The 21,516-nt window shown below is 33.2% G+C and overlaps 1 protein-coding gene across 2 annotated transcripts; it reads right to left on the bottom strand.

Annotated features, from left to right (window-relative positions):
• Positions 1-1,584: 1,584 nt before the first annotated feature.
• LOC106060995 (inactive ubiquitin carboxyl-terminal hydrolase MINDY-4B-like) lies at positions 1,585-20,252 on the bottom strand. Of its 2 annotated transcripts, none has more exons than XM_056012154.1 (15): positions 20,096-20,252; positions 18,633-18,778; positions 16,349-16,378; positions 15,334-15,463; positions 14,872-14,957; positions 14,605-14,724; positions 13,404-13,501; positions 11,797-11,962; positions 10,905-10,970; positions 9,603-9,673; positions 9,281-9,440; positions 8,575-8,661; positions 6,932-7,112; positions 5,399-5,492; positions 1,585-5,128 (listed from the first exon to the last, which is right to left on the bottom strand). In XM_056012154.1, the coding sequence occupies exons 2-15, from the start codon at positions 18,735-18,737 to the stop codon at positions 5,080-5,082; spliced, it is 1,443 nt and encodes a 480-aa protein (XP_055868129.1). In that variant the 5' UTR covers positions 18,738-18,778; positions 20,096-20,252; the 3' UTR covers positions 1,585-5,079. The 2 variants fall into 2 exon arrangements, with proteins under 2 accessions (XP_055868129.1, XP_055868128.1); XM_056012153.1 differs by lacking the exon at positions 20,096-20,252 and adding an exon at positions 19,821-20,033.
• Between the last annotated feature and the right edge of the window lie 1,264 nt (positions 20,253-21,516).

Below are 21,516 nucleotides of genomic sequence, written 5' to 3'. Positions count from 1 at the left end.
TTTGAAAGCATAGAATTAAGCTCAACAAAATCTAGAGCCTAGTGAAATGGACTAGGGGCCCTTTAGACTAGGACTAGTCTGTCTCTCTTAGGACATGGCCACTATTTTTACAACACATTTATGAAGCTTTAGTTAATATTTAAATATTTTGTAGTAAAATTCTGAATCAGGAGACAGGGAGGGATGGTGATGAAGAGTGGGTTTTTAGTCAGTGGCTAGCAGTAGCATGTAAGATGAGCACAAATAAAGAAATGTGTGTGCTATAATTATCATCTCCCTGGGATTACACTTTGTGTGTTACAAAGCTACCCCATATTGGTTTTCCTGTTGAGTTCATTGTCATTATATGGCCTTAGTAAGAGGTGTGGGCCTACTACAAGCTGTGTACTTTAATCAATGTAAACAAAACAAGAGCTGTGGAGAGTTTCTTTAAAGTAGGATGGCTATGTCAAATTCAAGGAATGCTAAACTACAGCCCACATTTACTTTACCCACACAATGTCAACACCAACTGAGGAACTTTTTTTTTTGTGAAACCCAGAATGCAAAGATGCTAGAACCCAGCTAGAATTTACTTCTTATGCAGAATATAACAGGAATCCAATTTATCTTTTGTGGTCGATTGTTATAAATTAATACATAACTTGACCTTTTATTAGATCTACATTCAAACTCTCATATAGACATTACAGCTGGGTAAACCTCAGATTGGTTCTTGAACTTTTACTGAGGACACCCCCTAAATAAAATATATATGTGTGTCTCTAGTGATGTTAAGATCATCTATGTGTGTCTCTAGTGATGTTAAGAATCATCTTGTATGTCTCTAGTGATGTTAAAATCATATGTGTATGTTTAGTGATGTTAAGATTATCTATGTATGTCTTAAGTGATGTTAAGATTATCTATGTATGTCTAGTGATGTTAGGATCATCTGTGTATGTCTAGTGATGTTAAGATTATCTGTGTATGTCTAGTGATGTTAAGATTATCTGTGTATGTCTAGTGATGTTAAGATTATCTGTGTATGTCTAGTGATGTTAAGATTATCTATGTATGTCTTTAGTGATGTTAAGATTATCTATGTATGTCTAGTGATGTTAAGATTATCTGTGTATGTCTAGTGATGTTAAGATTATCTATGTATGTCTAGTGATGTTAAGATTATCTACGTATGTCTAGTGATGTTAAGATTATCTATGTATGGCTAGTGATGTTAAAATTATCTATGTATGTCTAGTGATGTTAAGATTATCTACGTGTCCAGTAAGACAAAAATGTTCATCACAAGGATGTAGGACAGTCTGGAGAATTTTGACCATTTGGATACTAGAGGAATCAAAGTGAATACATTTGAAATGTCTTCTTCAGTACCTTTTAGAGTGGATTTCGTTGCCGACACCTCTCCTGAAAACAGTATACATTTTAAAGGGTTCTCATTAGAATACGAAACATCTATCACTTAAAATATTTAAATTTTCTGAAACATTGGTAATAATGTCATTTTATTTGGTTAACAGTCAAACATGGATTGATAACTAAAACGAAAGTACAACTCCCCCAATAAAGCCTTAAACTCATATGTGTTATTTAAAAAATGACACAAAGTCACATCAAGTTTTTAATTCCTCATTTTTTTAGAATATATGTATATCTACACTTAGCTAACAAAAAAAAAATTATTTTTTTCAACAATGTAATCAGAAAACAAGTTGGCAACTCTCATGATACAAAATGTCTATGCTTTAATAATGATTAGAGTTAGGGAAATAATGCTGATGTTCTACTCTGGAAGATGATAACCAAGTTATATAATATAAAAGGGAAGTAACTGAGACAGACATTTGCATACAAGATTCAAAGTAGATTTCTAAAAACATTATTTATAGGGCATTCTTTTTTCGAGTCCAATACATTGTTTAACTTATCCAACATTTTTTTTAACTAGTTCATTGTCAAATTTTTTCTTAGAATCCATAATCAAAAACTAGAAAATGTCCACGGATGTCCAATAAATACAGTTTCAAAAAAATGATTAGTTTTATTCTGATGAAATAGCATTGTGGTACTATATAGTCTTTGACATGATTCTGGCAGACAGTGTTGAAACTGACAAGCTGATTGCATGCAGAGTCCAGAAAACTTCTTATCTATTAAGTTAATAATGAAGACGAAAAAAAACACACTTGAAATTATTAGTTCTATAAGAATGTAAAATATAATGTATTTAAAAATGGTTCTATTCTTATTTCTTTTCTACTTAAAAAAAACACACCCATCATTGATACAATACAATATTGGTCTATATTTAATATGTAGTACAACTGTACCTTATTTATGTTTTTGACAGACTGCGGTGAATTTTTTTTTCAGCCTAAGCAATAAATTGGTGTACAATGTAAACCAGAAATTAACGATGATTGTCAAAAAATACAACAAAATAATGCTTAATATAAAGAACTGTATAACACATCACAGATGAAGAGGGTCTCAAATCTATACACTAATTGAAAAAAAAAAATCAAGTCTAAAAAGATTAGTGTCTCTTTGCATATTAAAGGTTTACTGCTGACGATTGTGTCAAAACAACAATTTAGAGATGCAGCTTTAAAACATGTATGAGATAAAAAATCCCAGGGCACAAATGACAATAGAAAAAAAAAAAGTGAAATATTCTAAACTTCATAAGCAGACGAGATTTGGAACTCAAGCTAGAAACATTTTTTGTTTGCCACACACTCTAGGCTTGAGTTCAATTGAAAGAAAGCATTAGCAGACTATAAAAATGATGCATACTCTGGGAATCCAAATATATACTAAAAGAGAGGTTTTAGATAAGTGTACTCGATTAATAACAGGTTCACACTAATTCCTTATTTCTAACTACAAAAATTAACAAAAATTGAAACAAAAAATCAAGTTGTTAAAAAGATTAGTGTCTCTTTGCATATTTAAAGGTTTACTGCTGACGATTGTGTCTAAACAACAATTTAGAGATGCAGCTTTAAAACGTATGTGGTCAAAAATCCCAGGGCACAAATGACAATAGAAAGAAAAAAAAGTGAAATATTCTAAACTTCATAAGCAGACGAGATTTGGAACTCAAGCTAGAAACATTTTTTGTTTGCCACACACTCTAGGCTTGAGTTCAATTGAAAGAAAGCATTAGCAGACTATAAAAATGATGCACGCACGGTGGATCCAAGTATATATATATATACTACTAGAAAGGTTTTAGCTAAGTCTACTTGATTAATAACAGGTTCACACTAATTCCATATTTTTAACTACAAAAATTAACAAAAATACAACTTTTCAACACAATCTCACCAAATCTTGACATCTATTATACAGTTTAAAAAAGTACATTAAAAAAAACTGGTAAACACGAAAAATTAATTCAATGAATGTAACTCAACATCTAATATCTAGTAGGTCTGCCATTACAATGACCAATTAGTATCTTTTGGCATAGAAATAAATATCAACTTTTCTTCACAGTAAAAAAAACAACAAATCCTGTTAATACTGATATAAATATGGCACAGCAAAGCACTCAACTAAATAGACAAGAATATGTACTTAAAAACAACACAAAACTGAAAGACTACACACAAAAAAACAACTCGGCATGAGATCTTTATGGAATGTAAATGGTTCCATCAAGTCCTGACAAATTTTTCTGTTTTTTTTTTTTAGATATGTAAAGTAAAAAAGTCAAGTTCCAAACTTCAGACCTTGCAATCTATAAGGGAGATGATGTTAAGGACATTTTTTTTTTGGCCAATGGTTAATGAGCAGGGTGTCACAACGACCAACTGCCTTTACTTTCCCCAACTAAAGTCAGCTACTTATTAGAGTAGCTAAAAATCCAAAATCCCAGTCTTCACCAAGATTTGAACCCAGGGCCCAGGTTTGTAAGCCAAGTGCTTAACCACTGAGTCACCACGCCCTTCTTTTTAAATATAGTTCTTTAAGACTATGAATAAGAAAAAAAAGTTAGATCAAAATTCAATTTCTTACTTTCAAGATTAATGGATTAGATGCTGTTTTAAAGTAAACAAATTTTATTTATACTGCCCTGAAATTTAAAAAAAACAACAACACATGGTAACTGAATTACTTTAATGTGTTTATTCTTTGGTGAACTTAAAGGACAACAGCGTAAGAGAGGTGCCCCCATAGGAGCATAAAAATCGACTCAGGCACCATTTGGATCACACTGGCATAGAGGAAAGTAGCTAGCAGCGCAGGACATACAATTTAAGACCCAAAAGGAAAGCCCTTAGCGAAGACAGGTGTAGAAGAAAAAAAGGAAAAATTAAATAAACCACCTGTGGACAACGGCTTTGTCTGCACGAGATGTGGAAAAATATGCATAGTCACTGCACACATCATTCAGAATCAAAGAATTGCTATGACCGATATTATTGCAAAGACCTTCCTTCAGGGAACAGTATCAGAAAAAGAAGAAGAGGCAGACAGAGAAAACATAAAAGAATGGACGGGGCTGCCATTGAAAGAAATTCTAACTAAGGCAAAAGACAGAGAGGAATGGAGAAATACGGGTGACGAATCTTGCATGGTGCCCCAATGGTCCAACAGACTAAGGGATAGGTAAAGGTAAAAAAAAAAAATCAATGAAATGTATTTAATCATAGAAATGAGCTTTAATCATTCATGATTCACAAAATAATTATTAGACAAAAAAAAAATTAACAAAGAAAATCATCTAGTAATTGATCTTAACTCACTATTCACACCTTTACATGACCTTTACATCTTCTGCCCTATAGATCGCAAAGTCTAAAAGGGGGAACTTTTACTTTATACTTTTACACTAGTCACAATGTACAAGTAAGTCATCCTTCCAAAAAAAAAGGAAAAGAAAAATTCCTTATTTCTGTTTGTAAGAACATGATCTGTTATACTAATGTCACCTTATACTGTACACAATCAGCCTATTGAAATTTGTGAGCTCAACAGCAATGCAATGTTTTGTTTCTTCAACATAAACACTATTTGGAATCCTAGATTTATATATTACAGTCACTCATTGGCTGCTCAAAGAAAGGGAGACTACACAAATGGTACAGTTCCATTCCATTTCACATCTGCTCCGTACCATCTGCAATTAGAATAAAAGAACAGCGTTTTTGATATTTTGTTTGCAACACTCTGAAACGTCAAAACTAGAAGGCTTAAACAGGGACAAACAAAACCTAAAATTATATTGTAAAGATAAATCATATGTATGTAAAAATATAGCTATATAGCTGGGATAGCCACAAGAAATATTGCATTCCTCATTAATCTTCGGACTTGAAGACAAGCCTTATTGTTATTATTATATATCTATATAACTCTCAGGAAGATTGAAAAATATATCATTTATTACTTGGTCATTATGCAGTTTTCTAGTGGAGGAATTTTATTTTCTTCTTCCCTCCTTTGAAGTCCAGTTTTAGGCCGTGGGCGACCAACTCTGGTTTCTAGAAAATAATAATTAAAAAAAAAAAAATCAAAACACAATATTAAGTAAGGAAGATTTTTTCATAAATAGAATACAAAATAAAATAAAAAAATGAATGTTTAAAGCTTTAAAAACAAAGCAAATAGCTTTGTAACACAGTAGCCAAGGGAATTAGGGAAAACAGAGCTAATGGGTGGCTGCCTTGTCATGCAGTATGGACACCAGACTATCATCTTGATGGTTCTGAGTTTGACCCTGCCGCTATCATCCCCTGCCATCCTGCAGGAGATCTGGGCTAGGACGTAATTATCCTTTAGAAAGAACGTCCAAAGACATAAAACAAAACAATGGTATTTAACCTAACCAATCTTCAAATCTTGTTCATTATAATTTGGAAAACAAAGACTTAAGAGCACTCTGGTCTTATCTCTTTAGTGGACCCATGGGGATAGGGGGTATCGTATCCAGGAGAAGATTACCATGCTGCCATGTTCAATAACATAACTCCGCTTGAGTTGGGATTCAAACTCCAGCCCCCTTGATAGATAGCCAACTGATTGCCACTCATCCAATTTAAAACTCTTCTCATTTTATTTTCTTCTTCTTTTTTTTCAAGCATTTTAATGTATTCTGTGATCCATTCTTCACCATTAACAGAAAAAAAAAGTAGTTGCAGTTATCTTTTTGGAATGGACTTCACCGCACTCAATAAAACTGTTAGACTGTCACACTCAACTGGTGGACACAGTAGCAACAATCACATGATCAGAATAAAGCAATGAAGAGTTCCTCCAGAAAGTACTTAAGGAGGGTTGATGGACTTATTATTTGTATAGTTAAAATAGAAATAAAAAGTTGTTTCAAACTTCAGAAATTAGTTAGAACATAAAGTGAATCAAAAGAAAAAGTTTGATTGCAGAATAGAACTACAAGCAACTAGTTGCAAATTGGCACTTGAAAGAAAAGGAAAGAAATTAATTTTTTTGACTTTGAAAAAAAAAATGTGTTTTATCTTAGAAATAGAAAAATTAACATTCACATGTTAAATTCTCACATCATACAAGGAAATATTTTTAGAAAATTAGAAATGAACTATGTAAATTTTGACAGCTAAATTCTTCAGGACATAGGGTTAGATCTATAAGGCAGATGATTTAATTTCATCTGTTTCTATGGCCAATGGTAAACTAGAGTGTCATGTGGCAAGCCAGCACAACAACCAACTGCTGTTACTTTCCCCAACTAATGTCATGTAACCATCAGAGTTGGGTGGACTCAGGGTCTTTCTAAAATCTAGACATATACAAAGAATGACTTAAGAGAGCATATTTGTTTAGTTATTTCTCAGTAGTAGCTCTAGATGAAAATTTTAAAATCATTGTTCAACACTTTGTGTATTTTTTGGCCTTTTCTGGCCAATAACAAAAATGGGTTTATGGTTAGTTACTTAACACTTACCAATGGACAAAACAGTTGGCTTGAGCTGCGACAGTAGTCCTGTATAGTACCACATAGTAAATTTGTTCTCCACACGCCAGTCACTCACCAAGTCTGGGTTCAAACTGAACAATAGTCCAAACTGGCCATTGACCTTCGACACCCATATTGGATTTTTGGGAGTCTTCAACATAGATCCTACCTGGCAAGCATAAAACAAAGTATAAATGGATATATTTTTGTTATTCTTTATGTAAAGTAAGAGCAAAGTTTCTATGCAAGATTTCAAGGTTTATAAAGTTAAGTTCATCCACCCAAGTACACGAAACAGCCAAATTGTCTTTCTGACCGATGCCAAAACAGACCTTCAAAGCCTGAAAAACTTGGATACTTCCTATATAAAGCAACTCAGGACAGTTCTTGTAAACATTAATATAAACAGCACAGAAACTGTTCTTAAAAGTATTCCAGCACACACTGAATTAGAAGGCAATGAAAAAACAGACATACTACCCAAAGATGGAAGAATGAACAAACAAATGAAAATCCCTCTCTACCCAGAAGAAATGATGAAAATAATTAGAATAAATGAGAATTGGACCAGCTCACATCCCAATTACAAGAAAAAGGACGCCTATTATAAGCTATCTTGACATGACCAACACATAATTTTATCGACTCAGAACTGGACACAACAGAATAAGACAACATATGTTCCCAAAGCTTTAAGTTAGAATGAGCGAACCCTGCCCTTGTGAAGCATCACCAGAGAATACTGACCATGTCCTTCAAAGCTGCAAACTATATCAAGAGGCCTGAACAAGACTCTGGCCCCAAAACCCTACTATAGAGCAAAAACCATACGGAGAACTGAATGGTTTATCTCACATATAGGATTATTGATCTGAACCCTCCCAAATGTAAAATGAAAACGAAGAAGAAGAAAGTTTATCCATTTCCATGATCAAATATTTACAAAGATGTGTGTAGTACAATGGCTGACTGCTTTTACTCTTTCCAGCAGATGTAAAGAGTTCTATAAGAAGAGAGTGAATTCAGGGGCATATTCTCTTTGAAAAAAAGACATATCATCCCATCCTTGTTCACAGAGGGACAAAATGAACTGAATAATTTTTCTTTTTAGCTTAAAATAATTATTAGATCGTCATTTCAATGAAACATTAGTTTACATTGGAATGTGTCAAAACACTGAACGGAACTGAATTTTCAAAAGCTAAAAAAATTTTAGTAACTGAAAGATTAAAAAAAGAAAATTTCATTGCTAACAACTAAAAGAAACTCACTGGAGAATAGGAAAAAAAAAATTTATAAAATGTGACCCTTGTTATGGAGTGTGTGTGCATGTTTCTGATGTAACCATGTGGGCAGATGGTTTGGTTTTGTAGGCTGAAGAGGTTCTGAAAAAATTCTCGAGGTGGTCTGTCGTATTTCGTCTTAGAGATAGGGGTGTCAAAGTTGAAGTCGAGAGAACTAGTGAGAGACGTGGGACAGAAGGACGTGTATTTTTATTGAGTTAGAGCATGTTTAAAGTCTCATTTTTTACTTGTGTCTCCTAAAATATTTCCTAACTTCTCAAGTGTAATGAACTAAATAAAAATGAGAGCTCAGAAATAGCTCAATGAAAAACTCAAGCATTTCTTTACCTCTGTTCTTTTCTCTGGGTCTTCACCTTTATCCCAAAACATAAACCCAATTTGACTTCTGGTTTGTATCCCATGAACTGGGTGAGGCTGAAAAGAAAAAGTTAATTTATAAAAATAAATAAGTTCTTAGTTCATTTTCACAAATCTATCCCAGCATTTCATTTGGTGAATACACTTGGTATTTAGAGACATTCCTTCAAAATGAATATTATTATAACCTAGACCAAACCTCCCGCAGGGCAGCAGTGAATGACTGCAGACAAGATTAAAAACTGGGACATTATGATGACAGTCTGGACAGTCATACCAAAGGATGACTGCCTGGTCATGCAGTTTGAGTGCTGGACTGTCGTTCAGACTTATCGATGGTCCCGGGTTCAAATCCTGCCTGCTCCCATCCCCCATCATCTTGCAGGAGGTTTGGACTAGGAAGCAAATTATCTTCAACTCTGAAGGAACATCCGAAACATGTAAAATATTTTACAAACATTTTACAAGGATCAGGAACCCATCTGCTTTAGAAAGGCTAGTAATTTTCTAACAAGCCTCGAATGAAAATCTATCTACGTCAGCATTTTTTAATGGTGACAAGAAATAGCTTAGCTAGTCTAGGCTGTACAAGGAAACAAATTTATTTATTTGAAACTTGAAAAATTCATCTGACATACTTTAGAAACAACAATAAAGAAACAAAAAAAAAAAGTACCAATAAATTTCCTTTATCATCATATAAGAGTTCTCCATTATGTAAATGAGGTGTGGCTGAGCCAGTCAAGGCTAAATTGATCAAACTCTGAGTTGGATCCTCCATATCAGACAACAGTTTTAATTTGAAGCCTGGTTTGACCTTGATCTCTTCCCGAATCCTTGAAAAAAAAAAAAAAAGTCAAGCATCAAAGAATATGAAGAGCTCAGTAGAAATTGTTAGTGACTAAATAACAGGCAGTACATTGTACAGGTTCAAGTGATCTACTCTAAATAACAAGTGAACTATTAAACAAGCACACACAAAGAAAAGTAAAACTTACTTGGGAATTGTTCTAGACAAAACCAAACTGTAGAGAAACAAAATACAGCCATTGCCATGTTCTGTTTGAAACTGTTATAGAGAGAAAATCTAGTTCTGATTTCTTTTAAAGAAAATTTAATCAGATATAACAAAACACCCAAACACACTGATAAAAAACAGATAGGACAATAACAAAACCCCCAAACAAACCAACTAAAACAGATAGGACCATAGCTATAGATAACACAAATGTCCTGAATCAATAGTTTTAAATAGATACTTCCACTTTAATTAGCATGATGAGTTATGTTCCCCTGCTGCAACTAAATGAACAGACACAAGTGTTTACTGACAATTTGGTTTAGATTTTATTATTCACACATTCAGATTTCTAAGACAGAAATATTCTGCTTCCACTGGTTACAGTACATTGAAGCTTTTTGAAAGTGTTTTATAATTTTAGTCCTAGGACTGATGCGGACAGCAGAAAGAAAATCAAATTGACCACAGACAGACAGGCAAAGGTTATGATGGCACTGGATGTGACCAAATATGTAGGCCACAGCTAGGATTGTGAAGCCACTTTAAATACTGCACTCCCTCTTAATCTTCTGACTCGAAGTCAAGTCTTATAATTTTATTCTTATGTCCCTATAAATTCAGCACTTGGAAAATGTAAAATGTAGCTATAACATTTTTGTTTCAGATAGTAGGCTCCACAAATCAAGTCAAGGAGAGGTGACTAGTTTCTATGGCTGTCTTTTGAGTCGCACAAATACACATCCCATAGGGTCTGGCAAGAGGAAAATATTGTGACCTGTGATGTCAATAGCCACATTTGACTGAAACCCACCAAGATAGAGATGGGTCTTCTCAATAAAAGGTATTGTAACCTTCAGTTCATGCCTCCAACTACCAATGGTTTGAATGAGGGCATAAAGAAATGTATTTCTTAATTAAAGCATGTCTCACCACAAGTGCTAAGTATTGGACAATAAGATCTTTACAGTGCTAGACCAAATGTAAGCTTTCAAACAATGTTGCAAAATACACCAAGCAAATGGGTGCATATTGTGATATTAATTCAGTTCTTGTCTCCAAAGGGGTATTCCTTTAAGTTTCTCAGGTTCAGAGTTTTGTACTCTATCCCACAACCATTTTCTCCTTATTCAGTCTATTATGTTTTAATTTAATATTATTTTCAATAAAGAAATAAGACATTTATCTGGTTTAAAGTAAACTTTTGCTAAGTTTAAAAGGTTTTTTTCAAACAATGTGCAAAGATTTGAACAATCTGACTTATGACAAAGTGAGTTTCTACCTCTTCGAGATGTCGCTTGATAAAATTGTGTAAATCTTCAAACTTCTTGAATTCAAACAGGTGAAGCTATGTGTGAATATAATGTAAATAGGTAAAGTGAGTAAATCAATGCATTGACAGATTTCAAATTTTGGGGGATTCACCATGCCCTCTAAAAAAAATAGTTAATGTAAATTACAAACATAAAAACAAAACTTATTGTTTTGATTAATTTTAATTTCTGTTTAGAATTGAAATCACTATAGATGTTATCTAGCTTTCAAAATTTTAACACTTGATGAATGAATAACAATGCTTTTGGAGCACTTTATTAGTTGTATTTATTATGCTATAAATTATTTCTGATGTAGGGGTTGGCAAAGATATGCATATTTATAGATTTAGATTTGTAAACAAAATGTCATGTTTTTGTTTTTCACGATATACCAATGTCTCTTTTCTTTTAAAAAACAACAACAACAACACATTTTAACAAAATGTAAATTGATATTAATATCAATATGTGTAAAAAAAAATGCTCTTAACAAATACCATGGCACAAAATGTGAAAGTGAATCAACCATGTGACAAAAATAAAAGTGAAGAGGAAAAAAAAGAATAGGTATTAGAAATAACTTCCACTATTACTTTCTATCACTCACTAATTTTTATTTTATCTGCTGGAGAGCCACATACTGCAAAAAGATTTATTTTTAGAATTATTGACAATGTGTGTTGGATCTTGTTTCCTTCACAAGGATTAGACATTACTAAACATCTTATATCAGACTGCCTCTTGGACAAACTAGGCCGAGCTTAAAGTATCTTAAGACTACAAAAAAGTTGATTTCAACAAATATACTAAATATGAAATTTCAATGTGCTAGCTTTGTTTTCAAAATAGAAACTTTACCTTTTCTGTGATGGAGTCTGGCCTGTATCTGTAGTCAGGGCCGAAGCAAGGCTCCTGTTGTTTCAAACATACGCAGCATTTCCGTCTGTCTCCTGCCTGCCACAACATTTCACATACAGCACCAGCCAGAGCTCTTCTTCGTTCAAATGCAGTTGGTTTTAAAACTCTGTGTACAATATATATTTATATATGCCAGTTCAAGTAATGTAAGACTAGAACAATGTGTACAAAATATAGACATTACTTGGAGGAGAAATGAGATGATCAAGAGAGGTTTGAGTTTGGAGACACCTTACAAAGGTTTTGACTTAGACTTTGGTATTTTAGGATGTCTATTTCAGTTACAGTGGGTATTGATATCTGTAGCGGGAAAATAAAGGTGATTTCGCAGCCAAATTTCAAGCTAAAGGTCTTAAAGAGCAACAGTCCTTTCTCTTTTTTGCATGATTATTTCAATATTTGTACTCATTTGATGAGAAAAAAGACTTGTAATATCCATAACATAAAATAGTCTTAATCCAAAGCAACAAATTATATTATATTTCTTCTTCTTCTATGTTCTCACTTTTCAAGTTGGAGGGTTCAGGTCAGTAATCCCTATCTGAGACCCAACTGTGCAGTGTTTTTCTTCTTAAAGGGTTTTGGGGCCCTTGTCTTGTTCGGGACTCTTGATAAAGTATCCAGTCTTGATGGACATGGTCAGCATTCTCTGGTGATGCTCCATAAGGACAAGTTTCCCTAGTCCTAATTTTTAGCTTCAAAACAAATGTTGTCTCATCTGTTATATCCAGTTCTGAGGCAAAAAAATTATGTTGATCATGTCGGGATAGCTTATAATAGGCATCACTTTTCTTGAAAGTGGTGTGACAGTTGATCCATTTCTAAATTATTCTCTATCATTTTCTCTTCCTTTCTTCTAAGTAAGCCAGATCCAACAATATTTGACAATGGATTCAAGCTGCAGCAAATTCAGAACAACGCTGCACAAATAGTCCTACGGAAAACAAGATGAGATCTACTAATGCTCTCTTGCGCACACCCCAACTGTGAAAGCAAGAATCCACTACATGGTGTCTTTGTCATCAGTCCATCTACAATAAAGAAATGCCCATGTATGTTAGCGAACCTATCATTCTATATTTGCCTTAGAGAGCTCTGTGCTCCGTGGATTCAATCCATCTAGTGGTGCCACATTTCTCCCTCAAAAGTTACGGTTTCAGTTCACAGACCAAAGATTTGGAACTTACCCCTCTCCATTGATCTCAGACAGTCAGCTTGCTTCACTACATTCAAGAACATTTAGACCTATCTGTTCAAACCTTTTTAAAATTAGTTTGTAGCTCTCGTGCTATGTTTGTAGTGTTTTCACAGCCTACATTGTGTTTGTTAATAGCGCTTTATAAATTAAATTATTATTATCTCTTGGATATGATAATTCAAGTGTCAATATTTTACTTTTATAAAGTATCATTGATAATGAACTGGGAAATTGCTTACAGCTTACTTTTTCTTATTGGCAAAGAGCAGTGTCTTAATGAAGCCATCATTATTTAACAAGAAATAAAATGTATCGCTAAATTATTTGAATAAATTATAAAATCTCTGACCCAGCTTCTTGTAAGACAGATGACTTGTACTCTCTGTCAAAAATTAAATGTTTTAACATGAAGCCTTGAACACACAGCGCCAGTCCACGAGCACCACACTGTTAGAGAAATAGACAGATAAAAAAAAAACCAGTCATTCAAACATTTTATCTTACTATCAAATGAAGAAATAAAATAAAACACTCAATAGGCTAAGTTAACTTCTTATCTTACACTTTACATACAATGGTTCTAGTAGTATTATTATCCTAGCAATTATTTTAGTACTTTCATCATAGAAACTGTACCAAGACATTAGTAAAATAATGTTACCTTTTTAATGCATTTGGAAAGAATGAGTTCTTACTTAAGTTTTGATTTGACAGTCATGGGCAGACTGGGTGCCAAAATCTGCCCTGACATTAAGGAACGATCCGACCCTCAAATTGCACACCTTATGATGTGTATCAATAATTAGGTAAATTGTTAATACCAACTCTAGTAAGTCAATGTCAACTTTATTATTGTAACAATAGATTACTGTTTCAAGTTAAAGCACACATGTATATTTAGGAATCTGCTAAGTCTAAATCTTTGTGGATAAGAGTGTTTGTTCATCTGCTAACATATTCATATCTCCAGAAGTAAATGGCATTGTGCATGTTCCTTTGTGAATGCTATCAATAGTCATCAAATAGATCAGCAAGTTTCTTGAATTGTTTTTGTCAAAATGGCAAGTCATTTTACTGCATTTCTTGGCAGAGGATTCCATCAATGTTTCCTTTTAAGTTCCGTTATTGATGTTCCCAAATATGCTCATACTAATATGACTTCTATGAGACTACACAAAATATAGGCTTTATGTTGATTGTCAATCGCTTAATGTATAAAAAGAATCGGATCTCACCATAAGCACTGTATATGGGTATAGTTGAATCATTATGAAATATGTAATTAGTATTGGAAAGTAAAGTCTGAAAAAAATCTTTGATGAAAGGTGCAAACCAATTATGTTTATACCAAGTCATACCAAGTGGCCCATTGAACCAGGCCTGAAAGCCCATATAGCCAGTACTCTGCTGCATATAGTATTTTACATGTAATAAAAGAACATCTAAAAATGTTAAAAATAACAATTTTCTCACATCTTTTTTTTTTTGAAGGTTTTAATTGAAATATGGCAAAAAAAAAACAAAAAAAAAAAAAACAACATTTCAGTCACCTTTGAAGTTTCAATGCCAAAAGGAAAAGGACTATCTAACAAGTAAAATTTGAGTGTTGCCTTTTGCCAATCTTTAGAGAAGGAATGCATGGGAGAACCATAGACTATTGACCGTAGTTCCTGCAATCAGATGAAAAGTTAATCTTTGTGATTTATTTTTACACATGAATAAAATAAAGATGTTAATCAATGTAATGTGAGATTAGATGATTAAGAGGTTTCAATTTCCTAATCTCATTCTAACAAGAGTAAAAAATATAAACTTACCACGGCAGTATCTAACGTGATTGGAATGCCACCCAATGTATTGGACGAAGATTTTCTTGGGGTGTTTGGGAAAATGATTGTGTCGCCTAAAAATCAATTTAAAAAGACATTGAAATTTAGCATACATAACTGATGAAGATTTTACAAAGAAAATGATACATATTTTTAAACAATTAAATTTGATTAAAAAATCTGTTGTACTTTTTTGCACTGTACAACAGATACCCAAAATAAAAACAAAACAAAAATGTTTTCAATAAAAAAAAACAGCTTAACTCTTGAAATTATGATAACATACTAAAATACCTTTTGTATGTAAATATGAACATAACTGCGTAGAAAATATGAACTTATAAAAATAAAGGAATATCTTCAAATAAATTTTTTAAATAGCGCAGTCGAGATTCAAACCAAAGACCTTTGTTTAACTCCTATTTAAAAAAATTAATTAATTGTGCTAACCACGTTTAACTGTGATTGCAGGCCAACTGTCAACGTAAAATGTCTGAAGTCTTTGAGTAACCAAGGGAGGCGACAATGTAGGTATGGGATGATCAACGATAGAGCCATCAAAACTAGCAGCAAGACTTCTCTGATCATGTCAACAATTTCCATAGAAATAAATGCATTAAAAAAAAATAAAAACACACACATACAATTACACATATTTTAAAGAACTAGTAATTCTATCTTTACAATGATACAATGGAAACAGCACATTAATGAACAAGGTACATTTTAGAGATGGTGGGATGTAGAGAGCAAACAAATTGAAGTATTTTGTTTTACATGTTTTGGATGTTTCTTCAGAATTGAAGATATATTACATTCTAGCACAAACCTCCGGCTGCATGGGAATCCAGCTAATAATATGTAGACCTTTTCTTTTCACTCTCCTCGGCAGATAACCAGAGTGAATTGTGAAATAGTTCATGGAATGTGACCTCATTTCCCATGATGCAGAGGGGATTAATAATACACTAGGTGAATGGTGGGACTTTATTTTGAAGTGCAGTGTAATATAAAAACAAATGATATTCATATAATTTAATACCATTGCATTTTATCAGTAAATTAAAATATGCAAAGTAAAAATGAAGTATGGTATTATGTATTACATATTCTCTATTGTTTAATTCTTTCATATAGAGGTCACTCTATTTTTCTTTTAAGATATAATGTGGTTAGCATAAGGAATGAGGTATATTAGTTCTACAACTGAACTTTGCTGGGTGGCTGCCTGGTCATGCGTTTGCATGCTGGACTGTTCTGGTCCCAGGTTCACGCCCTGCCCGCTCCCATCCCAATCATCCTGAAGGAGGTTTGGACTAGGAAGTAAATTATCTTCAACTCTTAAGGAACATCCGAAACATAAAACATTTTAGAAACATCTGTCAGAAAAAAATTTAATTCTGTGAAAATCCCCCATACTGCCTACCTCACGAAACAAGCAAAAATTTTCTTTTAAATAACTTACTCTTCCTTGTATAGGGAAACTGGACTGTCTCTGAAATAAACAAATGCACTACTGGCTAATGACAATGTTACATTTTATTTAAACTCAAGAAATAAAAGGGAGGATGAGAGAAAATAATATCTTCTAGGTTTTACAATTCTATGGAGGCGCAGTAGCTAAGTGGTAAAGCGCTTGGCTTCCGAATCAGGGGTACTGGGTTCGAATCCTGGTGAAGATCTTTGGGAGCCTCAGCTCTAGTGGGTACCTAACATAAGTTGGGGAAAAGTAAAGGCGGTTAATTGTTGTGCTGGCCACATGACACCCTCATTAATTGTAGGCCACAGAAACAAATGACCTATACATCTTATCTTATATAATACAGACATTACTTCAAAAAAGAAGATGATTAAGTCCTACGTGTCATGCATTTAGTCATGCATTTTAACCAATGACTTAAATTCTGCCAAGTCACTGGTTTTCCTGGATAGCTCAGGCAACCCATTCCATGCTCTAATAGCACTAGGGAAGAAGGAGCATTTGTACAAATTTGTCCTAGCATATGGAACGAAGAATGTGCCTCTATCTTTGTGTCTTTCTGAGTATTTTATTAAATTTTGTATTTGTATTTGTAGAATATAGTTCAGTGTTTTATGTATAATTGCTACTTTACTTTTTGAGTCTTCTATCCTGATGGCTTTCTAAATTTTGAGAATTTACTAAAGGTGTTACTCTAGTCAAATGTGAATATTCGTTTGTTATGAATCTCAATGCTCTATTTTGTGTCTGTTCCAGTTTCTTAATGTTTTCTTGAGTTGAGGGGTCCCAAACAGAGGATGTATATTCTATTATTTTGGCATAACCAAGGTTAAATAACATTTTAGTTTTATGTTCTTATTTGATTTATAGAAATATCTTTTAATAAACTGTAATGCTTTGTTTGATTTTTTGATAGTTTCATCAATATGGGGATTCCATGACATGTTTTCATTTATTATATATAACATCTAAGTATTTTGCGTTTTTAGTCTGTGTTGCTGGTTTATTTTAGTTTTTTTGTTACTCTTAATAACTGACATTTTTCTGGGTGGAAAGACATGCTCCAATTAGATTCCCATTTCTGTAATTCATCTCATTCTCTTTGTAAAATTTCTGTATCTTGTGTTGTTTTTATTGTTCTATATATTATGCAATTGTCTGCAAATAATCTGACTTTTGCTCCTCATCATCAGAACTATAGATCGCAAGGTCTGAATGGGAACATTTACTTTACTCTTTTACATTTATATAACATAAATTAAATAGATACAACTCTAAGAAGCCTAGAATTACATTGTGAGCGAGATAAAAAAACAAACTTTTAACATTAACTAAGAGCAATGACTTGTTATACAAGAAATTTTAGGAACAATCTCATAATAATCGGCAAGTGTTTCAGAATTATATCTGCACAAATCTTTAGACATTGTGATACTGACGGCGAAGTGCTGAGCTGCTGAAGCAATAGTGTCAGTAAAGGTTTAGGATTTTTAATCAATATTTATAAAATGTTTTCATGGAGTCAAACCAGCTCTACTGGGTACATGATAAGTAGTGGGAGAAAATGAAAGTTGAGATTTGTGCTTGTCAAATTATCCCTTATTAACCTTCATTCCTTTTCTTGTTTCGATTGTCTTAGAGATAAAAAAAAAAGGAATAAAACATTAGGCAAAAACAATTTTGTGTACTACACACCAGCCCTGCATTACTCTCTGGAACATTTTTTGGAAAGGAAGCTTGATTGATTTGTTTACTGAGCGCCTAAAGACAGCACGGCAAACCTTCTCCCAGATACCTCCTCTCTCCCCCCCCCCCCCCCCACCCATTGGTCTACAAATGAGATTAGACCATATCGCACTGAGCATGCTATAAGCATGAAAGTAGCGCTATATAAAGGCTATAATTGTTATTATTATTATTTTTAAAAGTGCATAATATTTGTGAAAATTAATATTAGCTATCATTTGAAGCCCATACAACAACATTATTTATAATAGTGCATTGTTTCTTTACGAAACAAAAAAAAAAAGAAGGAAAGAAAAGTAATATGGCAACATTAACTTCAAAATGTGTCTAAAAGTTGGCTTCATAAGGAAAATCCAAAACTATGTATGCTTTAAAATAACAATTAATACATTCCAAGTGGGTAGCACCTCATTGAACTCTTAATCTTCACTCTAAGATGGAGATTTGCTGAAGATATAGAAGATGCTTACTTCAGGAGGTGTTCATCTTTGTAAAAAAAAATATCCCATTTAGAATAACTTACTTTTGGTTCATTGCCAGGGCCAATTTTAGTTTCAATATCCAGAAAACTTAGAAGTCTGGTTAACTTGTCTCTCTCTGTCAGCAGTGGATCAGAAGCATTATCCATGGCTGTAACATACTGCTATGACTTTCGGCTAATGTCTCAAACTATTAAAGAATTAAAAAGTACAAAGTAAATAATATTTTCTTGTTTTAAATTTGTTATTGTTTTTTTTTTATCTACATCTTTCTAATAATGTAATTTAATAGATTATCATTCTTAAATTTGAAACTACTTTGACTTGTGGAAAAGAGGGGTGGATAGCGATGACACTGATAAAAATACTAATTACTGAGCACCTGATAAACCATCCGGAAAAAAAAAGTCCAATCAAAAAGAATGTGGCAATGCAATACTAAAGCTAACACCAAATAAAAATAGGGCTGCTAATGGAACCAACTAGAAAATATTGCATCTATCCATCCCAGTGGCGCTACAGCCCATGGAGGGCCCTGGCCTGCTTTAGCACATCTCTCCATTCTTGTCTATCCAGTGCTTTATGTCTCAGTGCCTGACTTTTAGCTGTTGTAGATCTGCCTCTACGTCATCCATTTCCAGGCTTAGGTCATTTTGTGATCAGTCTGGTTTTTCATATGTGTTTTAGATTTTGTAGCCCTGCGCATAACCATTTGGGGGCTGCCCCTTTCAGCTCTATGGATAGCTGCCTTTATTTTCAGGTAAGATGCCCTAGCCTTTGTGGATCCTTCCACTTCCTGCAAAGCAGCAGGTTTTATTTTAGTCGCTACCCATCATATCTGGAGGGTACCTGCGGAGGTGCTCGATGGGAGATCATAAGCCTAGGGCTAGGACATAATTATCTTCTCCTTTGATAATATAACCATAGACATAATCATCAAATGACATCATGTCATAATAAATATTATTATATCAGATCTATATAAGATAACATTAATGATATGATAAAATCATAAATAATCTTATCTACAAATATTGCAGCCTGTGCTATTATTCTAGATTTTACTAGAAATTCTAGATTAGACTATAAATTAATCACTTATTAGATCTTGTCAGTAGAATGATCTAGTAGTGAGTGATTATAAACCTAGACCTAAGAGTCGTTTAGACTACTTTAATTAGTGTCTTTAACTTTAGTTAGAGTTTGACTATTATTATAATTAGTAGTATTACGTTTAATTGTTGTCCTGTAATGTAATCATTAATGGAGTAAGGTCTGGATCTTGTAAGTTGATATATTAGTAAATCTATTGAAGTTTGGGTTTTTATTTTGATTTAACAATTTCATGCACAGAAGTAAGTAAAGGAAAGAAGACTGAAAAGAATATTACTATACTATTAATTAGTACTATTATCACTATGGACGCACGACGCCAAATTTCTAAATTTAAACAGCTTCCGCTCGATTTCATTATTATTAGACATTGATTGATCTGTCTTGTGTTTACCTTGTTAATGAATAAATAAAGTAAATCATTGCTGAAAGCATACAAAATATAAAAACTAAATTCCAAATAAAATAAAATCGTAACTTCATGTTGCTAGAATTTCCAATAGATCTAGATCTACATCAATCAGTATTTCACGGTTGATTGAAAACAAGACTAGAGATATCAGAGACCTAAATTTGTATTTTGTTTCGTTTCTTTGAAATTTCTTTCATAAGATTAAAAAAAACAACTATTACCGTATATGATAGACATAAAATATCTATCAGGGCTAAGGCAGAATTTATTTATTTTTTGTTGTTGCCCTCAAGCCCAATGGACTTTTTTCTTTTTTTCAAAACGTAGATCTAGATTTTTTTTTCTTCTTTTATATAGGCTAGTAAAAAACAAAAAAACAACAAAAATGCAAGGACTACCACATAGTATGTGACATACTATGGCTATGGCCTATCCTAGGATTACCTTGGAAAAAAAAAAAGATTCCATGAAATCCATGTATCATACATTGTATGGCATTTTAGTCCCATTGTACTTTGTGAGGAAAACGTCTTTCTCCGAGTTGAGTCATCTCTTTTCGTCCACTGTGTTTAACCTAAAGCCCTGTTTTAACGTAAACATTTTACAAAAGAAAAAAATCACAAACCTCGAGGAGTTCTAAATAACAGATTTCTTTTGAACAGCTTTGAATATAGGCTACAAATGCTGAATATAGGCTACAAATGCTTATTCAAGAGGGAGGTTGTCAAAAAATATGTCATCTTTCTCCAATGTATTAGTTTGTGAATGTAAGCAAGAAAAATGGACTGAAATTCGTAATATGATAAATTATGCAATGACAGTAAAATCCAGTTTCACACTTTAAACCAATGCCTGCAGGAAAGGAGTACATGTCCTACTTTTACCAACTACATTCCCACATGTACTCCAGAATGAGAACAACTGACTATGATTATGTAGTCCACACCCAAACTGAAATTTTATACTTAGTCCACAGACCTCAGAGCTTTATTTTAATCTTCTTCATTGAACTATACTGTTGAGCACTGTCAGCTTTATATCATCAGGCTCTATAAGTATAATTTAAAATGAATCACTTTCCAAGGCTCTAAACCAGCCACCAAAGCTTAATATAATGGAATCATGTTGCCTTTTTTTTAAATGATATCTTTTTTTATAGTGCACCTTTCATGCTATAAGTAGTAAAAGCATGTTCAGTGCTCTCTGGTCTCTTTTGTGGACCATAATGAGGAGGGGTATCTGGGAGAAAGGTTTCCGTGTTGCCATTTATGTGCACTCGGCAACCACAATTCAGCTTAAGACTGGATTCAAGCTCGAGCTCCTTTTGATAGGTAGCCAAGAAGTTGATGCCTCTCAGAAAGACATCTCACATGAAATAAAATAAATATGTAGGCCAATACAAG

This window comes from Biomphalaria glabrata, chromosome 15, assembly GCF_947242115.1.
Source record: "Biomphalaria glabrata chromosome 15, xgBioGlab47.1, whole genome shotgun sequence".
NCBI classification, from domain to species: domain Eukaryota; kingdom Metazoa; phylum Mollusca; class Gastropoda; family Planorbidae; genus Biomphalaria; species Biomphalaria glabrata.
Note: the sequence above shows the minus strand (reverse complement) of the source record. Positions and strands in the feature narration are given on the sequence as shown.